Source organism: Schistocerca serialis, chromosome 3 (genome assembly GCF_023864345.2).
Source record: "Schistocerca serialis cubense isolate TAMUIC-IGC-003099 chromosome 3, iqSchSeri2.2, whole genome shotgun sequence".
Classification (NCBI taxonomy): Eukaryota; Metazoa; Arthropoda; class Insecta; order Orthoptera; family Acrididae; genus Schistocerca; species Schistocerca serialis.
The window spans coordinates 933038878-933059378 of NC_064640.1; the positions used below are offsets into that span (position 1 = coordinate 933038878).

A 20501-nucleotide genomic window follows, 5' to 3' on the forward strand; every position below is an offset into this window, starting at 1 on the left:
TCATGGCAATGAAAACTGCTCTCCTGTGACAGTGAAGTATGGATTAGTCAGATTAAACTTGCGGAGAAAGTCTGTTATCAACAATTGACAAAGGAAACACTAAGTGCCTATAACATACAACATAATGAATAATTTCAAATTTAATTCAGTGGCGTGACACAGAAAACAGTATTGGCCAAGGAATAAACAACCAGGTTATTATGAGAATGAAAATATACAAGGAATAGATAAATAACACATAAAAATATATATGAGGTATAAAAGTAAGTACACAAGGGATAGATATATAACACATCAAAATACACATGAGGTGTGATAAAAAAGCAATGGGAAGTTTTGTATTTCATGGGGCTTACCAATCCGATTTAAAAAAAAAAAAATTATTATCTTGTTGGCATGCATGTTCCTGACGTATGTTTGCATTTTCAGCTGTTCTGAATATTTAGTTTATTGTTGAAGGTTGAAAAGATTACACATGTTTTTCAATGCTTGGTGAATTTTTACTTCTGAAAAAGATGGAGCAAACCATTTGCATTCAATTTTGCTTGAAAAATGGAATAAAGTGCACCACCACATTTGAAATGTTGACCATGGTTTTTGGCAAATCTACTATGAGTAAGACAAGAGTGTATGAGTGGTACAAATATTTCAAACAGAGTCGAGAAGACACTGAAGAGATGACCACCCTGGATGTCCTAGCATATCAATTACTCATTATGGCATGGAAGAAGTAGAGAAAATGGTTCTGGAAAATTGCTGGATCACCATCACAGAGGTTGCTGGTGACGTCACAATATCCTTTGGCTCATGCCGAGCAATTTTTTCAGATATTTTGGGCACAGAACATGTAGCAGCAAAGTTAGTTTCGAAATGGTTGAATTTTGGCCAAATACGATGTCGCGTACACATTGCTCAGGGATTGCTGAATGAAGTTGACATTGACCCAGAACTTCTAAAGAAGTTTATAACAGGTGACGAAACACAAGTGTCTGGGTGTGACATTGAAACCAAGGCCCAACAGTCCCAACAGATACTGCCTGAAGAGCCAAGACTGAAAAAAATACGACATGTTCAATTACATGTGAAGATTCATCTCACTGTTTTCTGTGATTACTATGGGATAGTGCATCACAAGTTCCTGCCTTACAGTTGTATGATCAATATAAGGAAAACCACCTCGAAGTTATGTCCCATTTGCATGAAGGAATCCTAAGAAATTGACCAGAATTGTGGCAAAACGACTCGTGAAAACTGCATCATGATAATGTTCCCACTCACACTCAATGCTTGTTCACGATATTTTGGCAAAACACAAAACCGTTATGTTGCCTCAGCCACCGTATATGCGAGATATGGCCCTCTGTAGCTTCTTTCCATTCCTGAGGCTGAAGAGAACCACGAAAGGACTTCATTTTTCCACCATTGATGAGATAAACACGGAACTACAGAAGGACCTGAATACCATAATGAAAAGTGAGTTTCAGAAATGCTTCCAAGAGTGGAAAAAGCACTGGCAAAAGTATATTATATCTGAGGGGGATTACTCTGAAGGGGACATAGCTGATGATGATGAATAAATAAAGATTCTCTAAGGAACAAATACCCATTATTTTTTGATCACATTTCATATGATATTAACTAGCTGGTAGCTATCATTGGGTAGTGACTGGACAGTCACCATTTTTAGATGGCTACACAGCAGAGCCAATAACAATAGTTGCTGATACCTATCTTCCAACACTACTTATGTTAAGGCTATTGAGATGCCAAATGGGAGCTTAAGTACTAGTACATGATAAAAATTTGTACCAATTTTGATGTAATACTTCAACACATCCTTCAATACTTTGATCAAGTGATTGTAATATCTGGTAACCATATATTCCAAAAATCAACATTAAAATTTTGGCACTAACCTTCCATTCCTTCGGATCTAATGTTCTAAGTAAAGTCACATCATCAGGATCAAATAATTTTGCATTTGGACTATCATCTTCATCATCTCTTTCTTCAGTGGCTGCACCAGTAAGGGCACTTTTGGCATCTATCAGTTTCCCTTGAATATGAGCCAGAAACCATGGGCCAACACACTGAACACTCCGTCTTGATAAAGCTGAATAAAAAATAATAAAATAATAATAATATTATTATTATTTTAATTTATTACTCTACATTTACACTTTTCACTCCGTTAACAATGTGTCATCATTAACGAGAATTATATCCCTGCAAACCAGAACAGTACATAAAATAAATGTTAGATAGGGTGAGTCACTAACTATTGTCACCAAGAATAACTCCAAAAGTACGATAGGAGCTGAAAAGTGTGACAAAAGTTGCGTGGGACAACGGGTGCCTCAATATGACGTTGGTTTTTTGTTGCTAGGTGGGGTCGCTTCAGATATATGAAGGACAACTTTGTTTTTTTTTAACGGGATGCTATAGTTTGGTATTTATTTCCCGATAGCAGCTATCAAGATGAATCCAATGATGTGTAACAGTAAGGTCTCTGAAGGTCAACAAAGGTCACAAAGGTGGCACGAATGTCCATTTACACAAGGTGTTAGAAGTGATGACCATTGGAATCAATGCAGTGCTGCAATATTCTTATCATGGATTGAGTGGTATTCCTTATCACATTGGCATTTACTGGAGCACATGCTCTGACAAATCTCTCTCACATAGCTTCAGATGTAGTTGGAACATCTTTATAAACAATGTCTCTTATGAATCACCACAAGAAAAAAATCCGGAGGCGTCGAGTCTGGCGAATGAGCCGGCCACTACACATCTCCTTCGCGTCCAATCCAATGATTTGGGAATTGTCTCTGCAAATCATTTCTAGTGATCAGTGAAAAATGTGCCGGACACCCATCGTGTTGATACCACATTCTGTTACTTGTTCTGAAAGATATTTCTTCCAATAACAGACCCAATGTTTCTTGCCGGAATGTGGTGTACTTCCTACCATTAAAATTTCCTTCGATGAAAGAAGGGCCTATAATTCTGTCCTCCAGAATCCCACACCATACATACAACGATCACAGTTTATGGTGCACTACTTGCCGCAGCCAACATGGTTTTTCAGTTGCCCGATAATGCATGTTATGCAAATTAACATTTCCATGGTTCATGAGCATAGCCTCTTCAGTAAATAAAGTCAGATTAATAAATGTGTCATCCCTCTGAATCTGAAGTTGAGGCCATCGGCAGAATTCAATGCGACGAATAGAATCCATACTAGTTAATTCATGATGGAGACTGATATGGTAAGGATGATATTTATGACAATGCAGAACACGAACAACAGAGTCTCTTGCAGTTTGATGTGAACTAACACAAGGATCTCAAATCACAGTGGCAAGAGTACCAATTTCCATTTCCTCATTAGTAACTTTCCTTTGCCAGATATGTTCCCCAATGCGGTACAGATCCAGTTGTTCTCAATTTATCAGACACATATTTAAATGTAAGACGTGTAGGGTGAGTACATTGAGGATATCTTTCAGCATATATGTCTCTAGCTCTCACTGAATTTTGTTGGCATTCTCCGTAAATGAGAAGCATATCGACTTGTTCTGCGAAGGAGTAAATCATTCATATTCACTTGCTTCGACAATACTAGTTTCACCATTCCTATTAGTGCTGTATTGCGAAACTGTCGAATAGTGTTTACATGTCAATGGCACATTAGATGGATACGTCATATTCGGCGAATATTTACTATTTGCACTATAAAAGAGAGAGAACTGTCAGAGCATGTGCTCTGATGAGTGTCGAAGTGGTAAGAAATACCACTCAACCATGATAAGAAGATTGCAGCACTGCACTGATACCAATGGTCATCACTTTGAACACCTTCTGTAAATGAACGTTCATGCCCCCTTTGTGGCCTTCGTTGACCTTCAAAGACCTTACTGTTACACATCATTGGATTCGTCTCGATAGCCGCAATCAGAAAATAAGTACCAAACTATAGCATCCCATTAAAAAAAAATAATAAATAAATAAAAATAATAAAAAAATGACCTTCATATCTCTGACTTGACGCCACCTATCAACAAAAAACCAACATCATAGTATGGTCCCTGTTATCCCATGCCACATTTGTCCCATAAACTTTTCAGCTACTATAATACTTTCAGAGTTATTCAACATGGCAATAGCTAGTGACTCACCCTGTATAAAGAAAGAGGAAATAAAAAGAAGGTGAGTGTCAGACAGTTTGAAACTGCTGTAGAATTGGGAAATAAATGGAAGTATTGTGCAAGGTTATGAAAATTACTGAGGAAAAGTATGGACGGGCCAAAGGCAACTGAAAGTGGAGACTGCGAAAGTATTACAATATGATACACAGCTTCAGTATCTGTTCATGATTTAAGCTACTGCAATCCTCTGATAAAAACTGATTTGTGCTTCTTTTGGCTGTAAAATATTCTGAAACATGCATTCACACTCTACACACAGGATCTACAGACCTTGTCAAGGTGAGATGGTTTGTGTGCCTCTGCAATGCACATAACTGTACTATAAGTGCTATCATAATGATGTATCTGTGGAGAGGCCTGACAAACATGTTTCCTGAAGAGGGGCATCAGCCTTTTCAGTAGTTACAAGGGCAACATCATGATGGTGAGTTGGGGTGAGGCTGCTCAACATCATGGTCATCAGTGCCAAAAAGTGAGCATGCCAATTTCATGGGTGGGAACGAAGGCTGTCTCCACATGCTGAGCAGTTTATAATGTATTAACGGCTGCCTCCCTTCCCCAACAATTCAGGGATGAGTCCTGACAGTTTACCACTCTTGCAACACTGGAATCAGTAACTGCGAGGACGGTGGGCAGATCTCCATCAAGACTGAGGGCTCCCCTAATATCAGTATATAGGACACATGTTGCCAAAATGTGCTGCACTGAAAGTGACACACCCTAAACTTCACAGAGGAGGAAGCCTTGTTTTAAAGTGTTGTGGCCGATGCACTGTCTGGTAGGCAGAACCTTCTTCCAGTGGCGAGGCTGATGTGAAGTCAGTCATGCCTGTGTGGTCAATTTGAGTGACCACAGTTTGTTTTCTGTCACTAGCAACCATTCATTCTCCCACCAACACATGACACATCTGTCAGAAAATGAGATGATGGCATGGAACGGGATGGGACATTGATGGACAACACCATCCCAATGTGCTTCCTTGGCGACTTTGTCGGCCATGTCATTTCCCTGTATCCTAATGTGGCCAGGTAACCGGCAAAAGATCTGCTTGCCACAGTGTTGGAGCTGCTGTAAGGAGTAATGGAAGAGCTGAATCAGCTAGTCTACTGGATACATTTGGTGAAGTGCTTGTAGTGCACTAATGGAGTCGGAACAGACAAGAAACCTTGTACAGTGATATCTGTGAATCCTTTCCAGTGCCATCAGAATGCCATAAAATTCTGCATCATAGTTTGTAAATTGTTTTGGAAAACACGCTTTAAAAACATTATCAGGAAAAGTAGCAGAACAATCAAAGCCATTCTCTTGCTGGGATCCATCTGTATAAACAGTGATAAAACTGTTGTACAGACTTAAAATGGACAAAAACAAAGTTGAAAAATCATAATCGGGAGTACAAGTTTTCTTGTACTGTGTCAAGCTTAATCTCACTTTGGGCCTCTGAAGACACCAAGGTGGCAATGTGTTCAATCCCTGGCTGTGTATTTTGATGTCTGATAGATCCAGATCTTTGAGACAGTCAGTAGCATGTATCCCAAAAGGCTTGCTTGCATGGGGCCGATTCCTGAATAGCTGTTCAAAGACGGGTTGGACCATTGCACTAAATGCCAATGACCGAGGTGACGCTGGGATTTTCGGTGCCTGTAGAGGCAAAAGTATACATCGCCAAATCCAGAGTGGTGGTTCACCAGCCTCTGCATGCAAACTCGAAACTTGGCTGGTCCAAATGGTTCCAGTCGATATCCGAATGTCCTCATGGTGGACAGTGTCTGACATCTTGAGATAGCAAGAACGGGCTGATCTGTAGACCACATTTCCATAATCTACAGGTGATTGAACAAATGGCCTACAAAACTGCAGGAGGTAGGACCTGTCAGCTGCCCATGTTTTTACACTAAGGCATTTCAAAGTATTCAATGACTGGAAGCCCTTTGTTAATAGGTCTTTCAGGTATGGGAGCCAAGTTAATTTTGAGTCAAATAATAAACCCAAAAGTGCAAAGTTTCTTGAAAACGTAAAATATTGTCCCCTGTTGTGTGTATTGGTTGATTAAAACTTCAAAGAGCACAGTTAAAATTGACATATGTAGTCTTCTCTGGTGAGAACCGAAAACCAGTTGTCCTGCCCAAGTTTCCAGCCTCCTAATGGTCAGCTGTAGCTGTCTCATCATTGTTGTAAGATCAGAGAAAGCACAGAAGATTGCAAAGTCATCTACACACAAAGAGCATTTGACAGGGCTCCTGACTATAGCAATGGCAAACAATGTGACACTGAGGACACTGCCTTGGGGAACCCCATTCTCTTGATCGTAGCAGTCACACAAGGCATCGCCAATGCGATATTGAAAATGCTGGTCCTCGAGAAAGGATTGGATAAGAAGTGGCATACGTCCACGTCGTCCCCATTCATGAAGTTGGTGAAGAATATTGTACCTCCAAGTAGTGTTCTATGCTTTTTCAAGGTCAAAAAACACACAAACCAAATGGTTTTGGCATAAAGAGGACTCCTGTATTGCCATCTCTAGTAGAATTAAGTTGTCAAGCATGGAACAGTAGTGCCTGAAACTGCACTGGGAGCAAGTCAGGTGATCTCTGGCTTCGAGCAGCTAGATAAGGCAGCAGTTGAACACGCGTTCAAGAGTCTTACCTACACAACTGGTAAGGGCTACACTCCAGTAACTTCTAGGAGTGCTATGGTTCTTGCCTGGTTTCCAGAATGGAATTAATATTGACTCTTTCTAAGTCATAGGGTACTGATCATAAAACCAGATCTGATTGAAGCAAGAGAGGAGCTGTCCTTTCACTTCAAGGTACAGATGACGAAGCATGGCATAATGTATTTCATCAGGTCCTGCAGCAGTGTCTCTGACTGCAGACAAAGCTGATTCCAGTTCCCACAGTGAAAGCCCAAGGTTGTAGACTTCCTCATCTCCACAGTCCTATGGAACACCTGAAAAGCAGGAGCTTGTCTAGATGATGCAGTGACAGTAAAAAAGTGTTCAGCTAAAACCTGAGCCATGTCTTCTGGCGTGTCCACCAAGACCCCATTACTTGAGAAGGCCGTAAGGGGACATTGACTGCCCATGCCTGAAATCCACCGTATTGAATCCCAAACTAGTGCAATGGAAGTGGACCAATAAACGGAAGTCGTGAATTGATTCCAGGAATCCCTCTTCCGTATTTATCACTCGCCTTGCATGTGCTCTCACAGATCTGATGGCATGAAGGCCTTCTGTAGTTGGATGGTGTTTGGATTTGTGCAGAGCTGTTCGTCTGGCCCTGATTGCCAATCAACAGTCATCATTCCACCAAGGTACAGTGCGAAAGGCTGGGGGGTAATTCTATGACGTAGAGGCTCGAGCAAAGTGTTCGGCAATCACGGTTGCGTCGGTAGGTAACATGCCATTTATGGTAACACTGGGAACACCTGTTGGGGTCTGGTACCTGAAAGCACATTTGATCTTTGCCCAGACTTGGGAAGGTGACGTATGGCACCAAATGGTAGAGGTGTATCTCTCCCAACACTCTTGCTTCCATCATTTGATAAGCTGGCAAATGCAGGCATGGAGCCATTTAAAGGCTATGAGGTGCTCCAGGGAAGGCTGCCGCTTATGCCACTGCAGAGCTCTCCAACGCTCCTTAATTGCTTCAGCGACTTCCGACGACCACCAAGGGACTGCCTTGCTCTGGGGGCACCCTAAAGAGCGAGGGATCGCATTTTCTGCTGCAGAAACTATTGTTGTAGTCACCTGCTCAACCATCACATTGATGTTACTATGTGGGGGATATTCAATGGTGACAGCAGAGGTGAAAGTTTCCCAGTCCGCCTTGTTTAAAGCCCATCTGGGCAGGCGTCCGTGGGTCTGACGCTGGGGCAGTGACAGGAAGATGGGGAAGTGGTCACTACCACACAGGTCATCATGTGCTCTCCAGTGGATAGATGGGAAAAGCCCTGGGCTGCAAATTGATAAATCAATGGCTGAGTAACTACCATGAGCCACACTGAAATGTGTGGCGGCCCCAGTATTTAAGTGACAGAGGTCAAACTGAGACAGTAAAGTTTCAACATCTCTGCCTCGACCAGTAAGTACAGTGCCACCCCACAAGGGGTTATGGGTGTTAAAATCTCCCAAAAGTAGGAATGGTTTAGGGAGTTGATCAATCAGTACAGCTAATACACTCGGGTTACAGCACCATCTGGAGGAAGATATACATTGCAGACAGTTATTTCCTACGTCATCCTTATTCTGACAGCCACAGCTTCAAGAGGGGTTTGAAGGGGCACAGTTTCACTACAGACTGAGTTTAGGACATAAATGCAAACTATACTTGACACTCGATTATAGTCACTACAGTTCCTGTAATATCCCTTATAGCCACGAAGGGCAGGGGTCCGCATTGCTGAGGGCAATGCAGATAGCAGGTGTAAGGCTTAACAGTTGCCATAGCTCAGCCAGGCAGTGGGAAAAACTGCCGCAATTCCACTGGAGGATGACGTCATCGTGAGACAGGAAAGGCATGGAACACTCAATGAGGTAGTTTATGCCTCAGGCACCTGCTGCCACCGCCTTATTACCTGAGCAGTCAATATCCATTGTGTCTGAGGGTCTGGCGGGATCTAGGTCTCCTGCGGATGCCAAAATCTCCACCCCATTATCAGACGCAGAGCTTGTAGGTAGCAGTGGTGTGGGTGCCACCGCAACTTCCCTGGTCTTAGGTGTTTTCTTTTTGGATTTCTCTCGCTGCTCTTTGAGTTTCCCTGGCTAGGAGGACTTTACTGGCTCAGGCTCCGGGACTGAGGATGAGCGTGAAGCCCTACAACCAGCTGCTTTTGGACTCTTCAGCCACTGACGGGTGTCATCTTTCCCACTAGCAGAAACCTGGGAAGGGAGTGACCCAAGGGACCCCATCCTAGTGAGAGGAGCCGAAGAAGACTCACGCTTCTCCGGCTTAGAAGTGGGGACGGACGTTCCTGATGGTTGGGGGGAGTGTTGCTCCCGAAGTAGGTGGTGCAGGAGCAACAGGGAGGGAAATGCCCCCCACCATCAACGGGGCAGGTGTAGTCTTCCGGCTCTGAGATGTGACTGGGTTTGGCGGAGCTGATGGTGCCAGAACTGTTGTAGTGGTGGCGTAAGATAATGTCATATGCACAGGATGTAGATATTCAAATTTTCTCTAAGCCTCAGTGTAGGTCAGTCGGTCCAGGGTCTTGTACTCCATGATTTTACTTTCTTTCCGGAGAATCCTGCAGTCTGGCGGGCAAGGCGAATGGTGCTCTCTGCAGTTGACACAGATGGGAGGCACGGCACATGGAGTATTGGGATGTGATGGGCATCCGCAATCTCGGCATGTAACGCTGGAAGTACAGCGGGAAGAAATATGGCCAAACTTCCAGCACTTAAAGCATCTCATTGGGGGAGGGATATAAGGCTGTACTTCGCAGCAGTAGACCATCACTTTGACCTTTTCGGGCAATGCACCACCCTTGAAGGCCAAGATGAAGGCACCGGTGGCAACCTGATTATCCCTCGGACCCCAGTGGACATGCTGGACGAAATGTACACCTCGTCGCTCTAAATTGGCACACAGCTCATCGTCAGACTGCAAAAGAAGGTCCTTGTGAAATATGATACCCTGGACCATATTTAAGCTCTTATGGGGCGTGATCATTACAGAAACATCCCCCAGCTTGTCAAAAGCGAGTAACGCCCATGACTGGGCAGAGGATGCCGTTTTGATCAAGACTGACCCAGATCTCATTTTGGACAAGCCCTCCACCTCCCCAAACTTGTCCTCTAAATGCTCACCAAAAAACTGACTCTTCATTGGCATGAAAGATTCTCCATCACCTCTCGAACATACAAGGTACTAGGGCGAATAAGATCCGCTGCCATCCTTAGCCTGACGTTCCTCCCATGGTGTGCCCAGAGAGGGTAACGATTTAGTGTCGTACTTCTGTTCATTGAATTGAGCTTTTGAATGCTTAGGGACTGCTGGTGTTTCACCATCAGTAAGAGATGATGGAATTCGCTTCATTGTGTGTCATCCACCCTGATGCCACCGCCTCCGACCAGGGGCCCTCCCTACGAGCGCCACCCAGCCATAGCAAAGGCCACCTGGCAGGATGGCCATTGCCGGGAGTCCCGATGCCCCAGCGGATGGCCATCTACCCCTTGGCATACGTGGGGAGTTAACGGCGCAGGCATCAGCAGAGCGATCCCTGTGTGGTCAGGGGGCTACAACCAACAGGGTACGTGGCAACAGGGTACGTGGCAACAGGGTACGTGGCAACAGGGTACGTGGCAGCCCCACCACAATGGACTGGTTACCATGCTGGATATCAGGTGCAAAAAAGTCCATGGTCATCGTTGACGCAGAAAGCAACACTGCATAGTGCATGGTGTAAAATGCACCCAGGAAGGTGTCCTCGCCCAAGAGATGGAGAATTGGTGGGACTGCAATGCGACGATGAGAAAGTGGGCCAAAGATCTCAATGCACGAGGGACACGATGCACCATGTAAGGCGCCCTTCCCCAACTGGCTCTCTCTTCAGGAAAATTTTGAAGAACGGAGGTCAAACCCTACAGGGGACCATCACATAAAGGCCGAAACATGTGAAACTCCTTTTAGTCACCTCTTACGACAGGCAGGAATACCTCGGGCCTATCCTTACCCCCAGGCCCAAAGGGTAGAAGGAGATTTATGAATACCAAGAGCTCGCATGGCAAACTAAGAAGGGAATGCTGAAAGGAATAGGGATATCAGGAGAAAAGAACTTCAAGGCAATGATCTAGAAGAGGATGAGGAAGCTGATATAAAGATATGATGGGAGATAGGGAACTGTGAGAAGAATTACTGAAATCCTTGGAAGAACAACCTTTGACAAAATTAATCTACCTGGTATGCAAGCTACACAAGTCAAACAAAATAGCCTCAGACTTCAAGAAGAATGTGATCTTTCCAAGTACAAACAAGGAAGGTAATGAGAGATGTGAATATTACTGAATGATCAATTTAAAAATAAGGTGTGTTTGTAAAATACTGACACAAATTATTTACGGAAGATTGAAAAAACTGTTAGCAGCTGACCTCATGGAAGATAAGTTTGAGTTTCATATAAATTTAAGAATGCATGAGGGAATAGTGACATTACAATTTATCTTAGAAGGCACACAGAAAAAGCAAACCTACATTAATAGCATTTGTAGATTTACAAAAAGCTTTTGACAATGCTGAGTGGAAAAAAACTCTCTGAAATTATAAAGTTAGCAGGGTTAAAACAGAGGGGGCAAAAGGCTTTTTACAACTTGTAGACTAAATTTAGAAACTGCAGCTAATATAAATGTTTATGTTAAGGAGTCTATTCTGAAGGTATTTGTCTGGAGTGTAGCCAGGTACAAAAGTCATTCATGGATGAAAAATAGTCAAGACAAGGAGAGAACAGAAGCATTGAAATCTGATGATATAGGAGAATGCTGGAGATTAGATGGGTAGATTGAATAACAGATGAGGAGGTACTAAACTGATCTGGGGAGAAAAGATATTTCTACAATAACTTAACTAAATTGTGGCACAACTTGACTGAACAAAGAAATTTGCTGATGAGACACACCATGAGGCATCAAGAAACCACCGATTTGGTAGTGGAAGGAAGGGGGAGGGGTAAAAGTCGTACAGGGAGACCAATGTTTGAATGGATGTAGGTTACATACTTGCATAGCACACAGATCTACTTCAAACCAGTCATCAGACTGGAAAATGGTTAGCTGTATACTTCTGTACAAGCACTGAGCTCTTTCAGTTTGTCTTAAATGAGATGTATGTTGGAGACATTAGAGTACTTCTGCAGCCTGTCACAAATTCTAATTCTCTAAACTTCCTCAAAAGTGTTTTGCAAAAGAAAGTCATCTTTATTCCTCATATCACTATTTAAATTCAAAGAGTATTTGAGTAAAACACTTTTACTAATGAAACATGCCAGCAATCTTATATGATGCCAATTCTGAACTCACAAATATACATGTAAAGTGCAAAATCATAAATTTGCTTCTTTTTCAATGCTCTCTTTCCAAAAAAATACCATGTAGTCTAAATTTATTGTATTAACTAGACTGCTATATAAATATCCCGTAAGCATCATTTTTAGCATCAAGGTAGTTATACATTTCAAAGTGTTGTCATTGTAATGGCCAATTTATTCAGTTTGATTGTTTGCTGCAATCACTGTGTGACAGAAGAGCTCACTGTCAATACTATCCCACTAGTACATCTGACAAAATGTAAAGTAAATATAGCTTCCTGTAGACCTACCTTTCTACAGTGAAAGCTACAAGAGATAAAAGTGTCGGTGAAAACCAGTCCTCAAATTAATGGAAAAATTTGTTGTACAGGAGAACAGTAAGTGCAGGAATAAAAATTTTGTTAAGAACCAATGGATATTGCTAAGTGGGGGCACATCTGTCACCTACGTGATGGTGTCGTAACTCAATGCTAACACAGGGAGGCACAAAGTAGAATAAGCTATGAGCACATTTCATCAGACTATGCGACAGGAAAGCCAAGAAGACTGATTTGGCACTTCGGCAACAGTGCAGAACAGACAGAATGTGCTACTGTAATAAGGCTAACTGTATTAACTTCACTTAGAGATGTCATAAGAGCACATTTCAGGATGTGAATTTTGAATAAAAGAATACTCTAAAACACTTAAGTTAAACACTATAGCAACCGAGATAGCTGATGGGCTGAGAAAACGAGTGTCCATTCTATCACAAGTGTGTGGCGGATCACGTCATCACCTGCTATAAAACCTCTGCGCTCCTCATGCTCATTCTCAGAGTGAGGCCAACTACGTCCATTACTGCAAATCCACAGCCTCTGGCTGTGGAGAGGACTTTTGATCTGCAAGCCACAGCCCTGGAGGTCACAAAAGACACTGACTGGGGGTGGGGGGCAAAGCCGACCTTCTGTGGATAAAGAACCAATCTACCTGTCTGCAAGCTATTTAACTTATGTGCTGGGCACCTATGTTGCCGCTACTGGGCAGTAGAAGTACCGTCTTACCAGATGTATGCTAGGACCACCAATTGTTTTAGGCTATCCTTCATGTCGCTGCTGGTCTTCCACCTGCATGCCATCTCAACAACCGACAACAGGGGCGTGTATATTTCTGGGGCCAAGCCTAAGCACAGCTTCTCTCACTGATGGCAGTGAGGTTGTGAAAGATCTCCACAGCCACACCAGGCTGAGGAGGCACACAGCTGCCGCAACCTACTGACCACAGGCAATGCAGGACCTGTGTGCAGCAACTTCCTCGCTGGGCAGTGACATGCTACCTCACACTTTCAAGTAGTGCAGACTCAGCATGATCACTGCTAGGCACTTCCAGGAAGAAGACGGAGTGACTATAAAACTCTCATCAGTAAATGATTATTACCTGAATGACATTTCATTAGTGCCCCGGTGCTCTACAGGGCCACTCAGCCCCCCTTCTTCTCTTGACCTTCTGACAAAATACATGAGCACAGCTCAGGTCACAGCAAATTAGAAAGCTAAAATTACCCACAAATCAAGACTTCTTGGATCCATAATCGTAGCTTGACTGATCAACTTCAGGCATATTTATTTTGCACAGTTCCTCATTGTTCTGTAGATGTAAAATAATGCAAATGACACTAAAAACAAGGTCAAAGGCTGTCAAAGTAACTGACTGCTCAATTATTATTATTGTTATTATAATTATTATTATCATCAGCAGCAGCAGCTTAACAAGCTACGAAAGCTCTTCGCTGCTGATGTCTCAATGTTTTACCATGTACTTCTATCTTGGAATTTAATTTTCCAATCCATCTCATCTAATATTTTTCATATTTTCTCTGATGTAGAAGTAGCATAGTCTTAGCCTTCCAAGGGGTCTTCTTCCTTGAGACTGTTCTGTACATACTTGATAAATTTTCCTTTCTTCCGGAGTTTGCACAGTGTGTGTCCAATACAACAAAGTCTCCCAGATTTGATTTTGGATACAATGTCTGGTTCTCCTAACAGATCATATACTTTTTTGTCTGTTGAGATTCTGCATTCTACTGTGTCCTATTATTGAATTCTGCCAAATATCTTCCTCAAAATTTTGATCTACATGTGGCAAATGGTTCAAATGGCTCTGAGCACTATGGGACTCAACTGCTGAGGTCATTAGTCCCCTAGAACTTAGAACTAGTTAAACCTAACTAACCTAAGGACATCACAAACATCCATGCCCGAGGCAGGATTCGAACCTGCGACCGTAGCGGTCTTGCGGTTCCAGACTGCAGCGCCTTTAACCGCACGGCCACTTCGGCCGGCTGATCTACATGTCCATCTTACTCTGCAAAGCACCTAATGGCATGTGGCTGAGGGTACTTCTGGTACCACTGACTAATCTCTCTACACTGTTCCACTCATGAATGGCACATGGCAAGAACAATACTTGGTTAACGTCTGTATTAGCTCTAATTTCTCAAATTTTCTCACTGTCATTTCGTGAAACGTATGTGGAAGAAAGTAATATGGTGTCCAATTCTTCCAGGAAAATGTTCTCTCAAAATTTCAATAGTAAACCTCATAGCGATGCACAACGCCTCTCTTAAAATGTCTGACACTGGAGGTTTTTCAGCATCTCCATAAGGCTCTTGCATTGACCAAACAATCCCATGACGGAACATGCCACTGTTCACTGGATCTTCTCTCTCTCTCTCTCTCTCTCTCTTGTGTCAGTCCTGCCTGATAAGAATCCCAGACAGACGATCAATACCCTAGAATCGGTAGAACAAGCACCTTGTATGCCAATTCCCTCATGGATAAGTTACATTTCCTTAAGATTCTTCCTCTGAATCTCAGTTTGGCATCTGCTTTTCCTATTTGCTTTATGTGGTCATTCCATGGATAGTTACTTCCAGATTTTTATGGTATAAACTGTTTCCAGCAATTTGTCATCAACAATATAGTTGTGCAGCACTGGATTTCATTTCTTATGTGTGTACATGTATGTACTATATGTTACATTTATTTACGTTCAGGATCAACTGCCAAAGCCTGCACCATTCATCAATCTCGGGCCCACTACTGTTCCTCACACATGTACACAGTCTTTTGTCTAATATACAACAACCAGAATCAGCTATTCTTGCAAATTACACTAGTACTGTAATTGAACAGAAGAAAAAGAAGAAATTATAAACAGCATTCTTAAAAGTTGGTTTTCTGTGAATGGTCTCACTCTGAATTTTAAGAAGATAGAACATACTCTGTTCTCAACATCTAAGGATACTACGCCAATGATAAGCGTTAACACATGGTGAGGAAATAATAAATAGGGTGGAAACTTCAAAAATTTTAGGTTTCCATATCAATGAGAATTTAAACTCGAAAAAGAGCATTTTGAAACTCCTAAAACAACTTAGTTCGGCCACATTTGCACTTAGAATCATTGAAAATCTTGGGGAGAGGCAAATAGTTGACATATCTTCATGCAATAATATCAAATGGAATAATGTTTTGGGGTAATTCATCTTTAACAAAGAAAGTCTTCATAGCTAAAAACTTTGCTGTAAGAATAATGTGGAGCTGGCCCATGATCATCTTGTAGACATCTGTAAGCATTTGAGCACTCTCACTACTAGTTCACAGTATAGTTATTCCCTCATGAAGTTTGTTGTAAATAATTCACCACATGCAGCTCAAAAAGAACAATTATGTAATTAATTACAACACCAACAGGATAAATGACATTCATTACTCCACATTAAGGTTGTCTTTGACATGAAAAAGGGTGCAGAATGCTGCAACTAATTTTTTTCAAATCACTTACTAGGGGAATGTATAATGTCTGACAGACAGGAAAGTAAAATTTGAAAAGAAAATGAAAAAGTTTCTACTTGACAGTTCCTCCTATTCCATAGACGAATTTCTGCTATTGTAATGTGTAAAAGGTGATGGGTAGGACTTACTCACATTTTTTCAGACTTTATAAAATATTCAGTATGTAGCCATATTTACAAATTAATGTGTGATGTGAATGTAAAATCTATGTCTACATAGATATTCTGCAAACCACCGTACGGTGTGTGGTGGAGGGTACCCTGTACCACTATTTGTCATTTCCTTTCCTGTTCCACTCGCAAATAGAGTGAGGGACAACTGAGTTTATATATGCCTCTGTATGAGCCCCAATTTCTCATATCTTATCTTCATGATCCGTACGCGCAATGTATGTTGGTGGCAGTAGAATCATTCGCTAGTCAGCTTCAAATGCCATTTCTCTAAAGTTTCTCAATAGTGTTTCTTGAGAAAAACATCACCTGCGCTCCAGGGATTCACACTTGAGTTTCCAAAGCATCTCTGAAACACTTGTGTGTTCTTCGAACCTACCAGTAACAAATCTAGCAGCCCACCTCTGAATTCCTTCGATGTCTTCCTTCAATCTGACCTGGTTCGGATCCCAAACACTTGAGCAGCACTCAAGAATAGGTCACACCAATGCCCTATATGCAGTCTCCTTTACAGGTTAGCCACTTGTTTCTAAAATTCTCCCAATAAACTGAAGTTGACCATTTGCCTTCCCTATCACAGTTCTCACATGCTCGTTCCACCTTTGCAACATTATGCCCAGATATTTAAATGACCTAACTGTGTCAAGCAGGACACTAGTAATACTGTATTCGAACATTACAGGTTTGATGTTCCTACTCATCCGCATGAACTTACATTTTTCCACATTTAGGGCTAGCTGCCATTCATCACACCGACTGGAAATTTTGTCTTAGTTGTCTTGTATCTTCATACAGTCACTCAACTCTGACACCTTACAATACACGATGGCATCATCAGCAAACAACCACAGATTGCTGCCCACCCTGTCCACCAAATCATTTATGTATATAATGAACAGCAGCGGTCCTCTCACATTTCCCTAGGGTACTACTGACGATACCCTTGCCTCTGATGAACACTCTGAACACTCGCTGTCGAGGACATCATACCGGGTTCTATTATTTAAGAAGTCTTTGAACCACTAACATATCTGTTAATTTATTCCATGTGCTCGTACCTTTGTTAACATCCAGCAATGCCAGGTATGCTTATTACTATGTCGTCCACATGGGAGCCTGTACAATGGTCAAATGATGGTATGTTTGCACAATTCTCCTGTGTGAATGATTTCTTGAATGTGAAATTTCAAAATTCAGCATCCATTTTGCTATCTTCAACTCCCACTGGTCAACAAGGGACTGAGTGGAAGCCTTAGACCCACTCAGCAATTTTAAATAAGACCAGAATTTTCTCAGGTTCTCTGCCAGATCTTTTGCTAAGGTGTGGCAGTGGTAGTTGTTGCATGCTTCATGCATAGATCTTTTCTCAGATGCTTGAATCTCAACTAACTTTTGCTTGTCATCATGACTTGTTCTGGGTCATTAAAATTTATCATGCAAAATGATCCATGAAACATTACAGTAACTAACTAACTCAATGCTCTGCAGGTCACTCTGCAAATTGATACTGTCTTCTGGCATTGCTTCTTTCTTACAGACGACCGTGTCATCTGCGAACATTCTTAAAGAGCTTCCGATGCTTTCTACTAGATCCTTTACGTGCACTGTAGACAGCAACGGTCCTATCACACTTCCTTGCAGTAGTCTGGAAATTACATTTACATCTGTCGATTTTGTTCCATTATGAGTGTCACGGTGCATTCCATCTGTAAGGCAGTCTTAATCCAATCGCAAATCTGGTCCGATACTTGGACTAAACGACAGTGTGGAATGGTATCAAATGCCTTCCTGGAGTTAAGGAACATGGCAACGACATAAGTGCTGTTGTCTACAAAACTATGGTTCTCATTGAGAAACAGAGCGAGCTGTGTTTCGCACGATCTCTGTGGAATCCATATCGATTTTTATAGGCGACATTTTCGTTCTCCAAAAACATCATAATTCTTTAGCATAAAACACGTTATATTATTCTACAACAGATTGACATCAACGATATAGGCCTATAATTATGTGCATCTGTTCTATACCCCATCATGAAAATGGGAATAAGCAGCCCTTTTTCCAATTGCTAGGAGCCCTTTTTTGTTCCCACGAACTACTGCTCTAGAAGGGGAGCACGCTCTTTTGCATAATCTTTGCAGAATCTTATAGATACTTCACCATCTAGTCCTGATACCTTTCTACTGCTGAGCAACTGTAGCTGTTTTTCTATTCCATGGTTGGTTATCTCAATATCCGCCATTTCAGTGTTTGTATGATGACTAAATGGAGATGTTGTGTCACTATCTTCCATGGAGAAACAATTTTGGAAGACTGAATTCAGTATTTTGGGCTTTCTCTCGGTTTCAGTGCTAGTATAGTTACCGAGTGGATGAATGGAGGATTTTGAACTGCTTCTGATTTTACGTAAGATCATAACCTCTTCAGGGTTTTTACTGAGATCGGTTAACAAAATTTTACTTTAATGTCATTGAATGCCTCTCTCCTTGCTCTCCTTATGTTGATTTTTGCTTCATTCAGCTTTTGTTTGTCAGATAGTTTTGGGTTTTCTTGATTGTATGATGAAGCTTACTTTGTTTGTGTAGCAGTTTTCTGACGCGGCTATTAAACAATGGTGGGTCTTTCCAATCCTTTAAGGCCTTGCTTGGTTACCTAAGACTTGATGAATGTTTCTGAATTTTCTCAATTTGTGCTCCACATCTTCGCCCTCAGCACCAACTATTTGATGCTGACTACTCAGATACCCTGCCATTTGTATCTTGTCACTCTTGCTATGCAAAAATATCTTCCTACTTTTCTTAATATTTATTCCTTGTGAAACCCGTTGTCACAGTTGCCACCACAGGCTTATGATTACTGATACCTTCCTCTACTTTAACTGATTCGGTAAGTTCGGGTCTGTTTGTTGCTACATGGTCTAAGATGCTACCTTTACAAGGAGGTCCTTTAAAGTATCTGCTCAAAGTAATTTTTGGACAACACATTAAGAATTATGTCACACGAATCCCTGTCTCTGGTACCAATTTTGATGGTATGACTCTCTCAATCTATAGGCCCTACCTGGCAAGCTGAACTCACCCCCTATTACAATGGCATGATCAGGAAATTTACTAACGATATTCTGCAAATTCTCTCCAAAGCACTCTGCCAGTACAGCTTCTGATCCAGACAGTCTATGAAAGCACCCAATTACCACTTTTGACCGACCTTTGATGGACTTCACACAGGTTAATTCACATTTGGAAACCATGAAAACCTAGCTAGATATTATCAAGGTCTTTACTGCAATAAATACGCTGCCACCACTAGCGACAAACCCTCCCTTATGATAAATATTCCAATATGATCTAGGGATTTTGTTGCTGTTTACATCTGGTTTAAACCAACTTTCTGTTCCTAACACCATCTGGGCATAACAACCTTCAAAAAGTAATACCAATCCTGGTACCTTGTCTTGGATACTCCTGCAGTTTCATAATACCATACCTTTTCTATATCTTATCTGTGAGGATGAACATTCTCGAAGAACATTGTAGCTTTTGTAATTTCAATTTTGGCAGGCAATTCACTTCAGATACTTGGGGAATGGAAGGGGGGGGGGGGGGGGGTCCTCTAAGCTTTAAAAAAAAAAAAACAACAACAACAACATGTGTACACCACATATACTCAGGTACCCTAGTGGCCAGTTTTGCGTGGTGTAGCGCACACCTGACCTATTAAGGGAACCCTACAATTTTGTACCTGATTTCCTTTCAAAAATTCTTAATTTTGTTTCTCCTGATTTTGTTAATGTCCATGTCTTACAAGCATATGGCAGAACAGTTATGACAAAAGCTTTCTATATGTGAATCTTTAAATTTCTTGAAGCAAGTTTGCTTTTAATGCATCCAGTAAAGTATAATAATATCTACTGGCTTTCTGTACTCTACTATTTATTTCTTCTCGTCTGTAGTTAGTAAGATTTCAAGACCAGTGCACTGAGTCACTGTTTCGATTTTCTCTGCAGCAAGCTTGGAAGTATGATCTGCTATAGTTTGCCATGAGACAATGAAGTATTTGGTTTCACTGATTGACCAATGTTATTTATAAACAATGAACATCCGTTTCAATTGGGTGTACATTAACTTAAGATTACATCATAAGCAGCATGTTAGAACAAACTACACTCAGTAACTACATGCTTATTTCCTTCACAATGTTCATTATACTGTAGTGTTATAACTCTATTTTCAATTAGTAATTTTGGTTTTTATTGTGTGTTTTCTTCA

General features: G+C 41.6%; 1 protein-coding gene across 1 annotated transcript in view; it reads right to left on the minus strand.

The window, feature by feature from the left end:
- LOC126471208 (dnaJ homolog subfamily C member 2) overlaps positions 1–20501 on the minus strand; it is a 204118-nt gene that overhangs the window by 176497 nt on the left and 7120 nt on the right. Inside the window, exon 2 of the mRNA XM_050099322.1 lies at positions 1917–2113. Within this exon, the coding sequence (XP_049955279.1) occupies positions 1917–2113 (197 nt within the window). The remainder of the gene's footprint in view (positions 1–1916; positions 2114–20501) is intronic.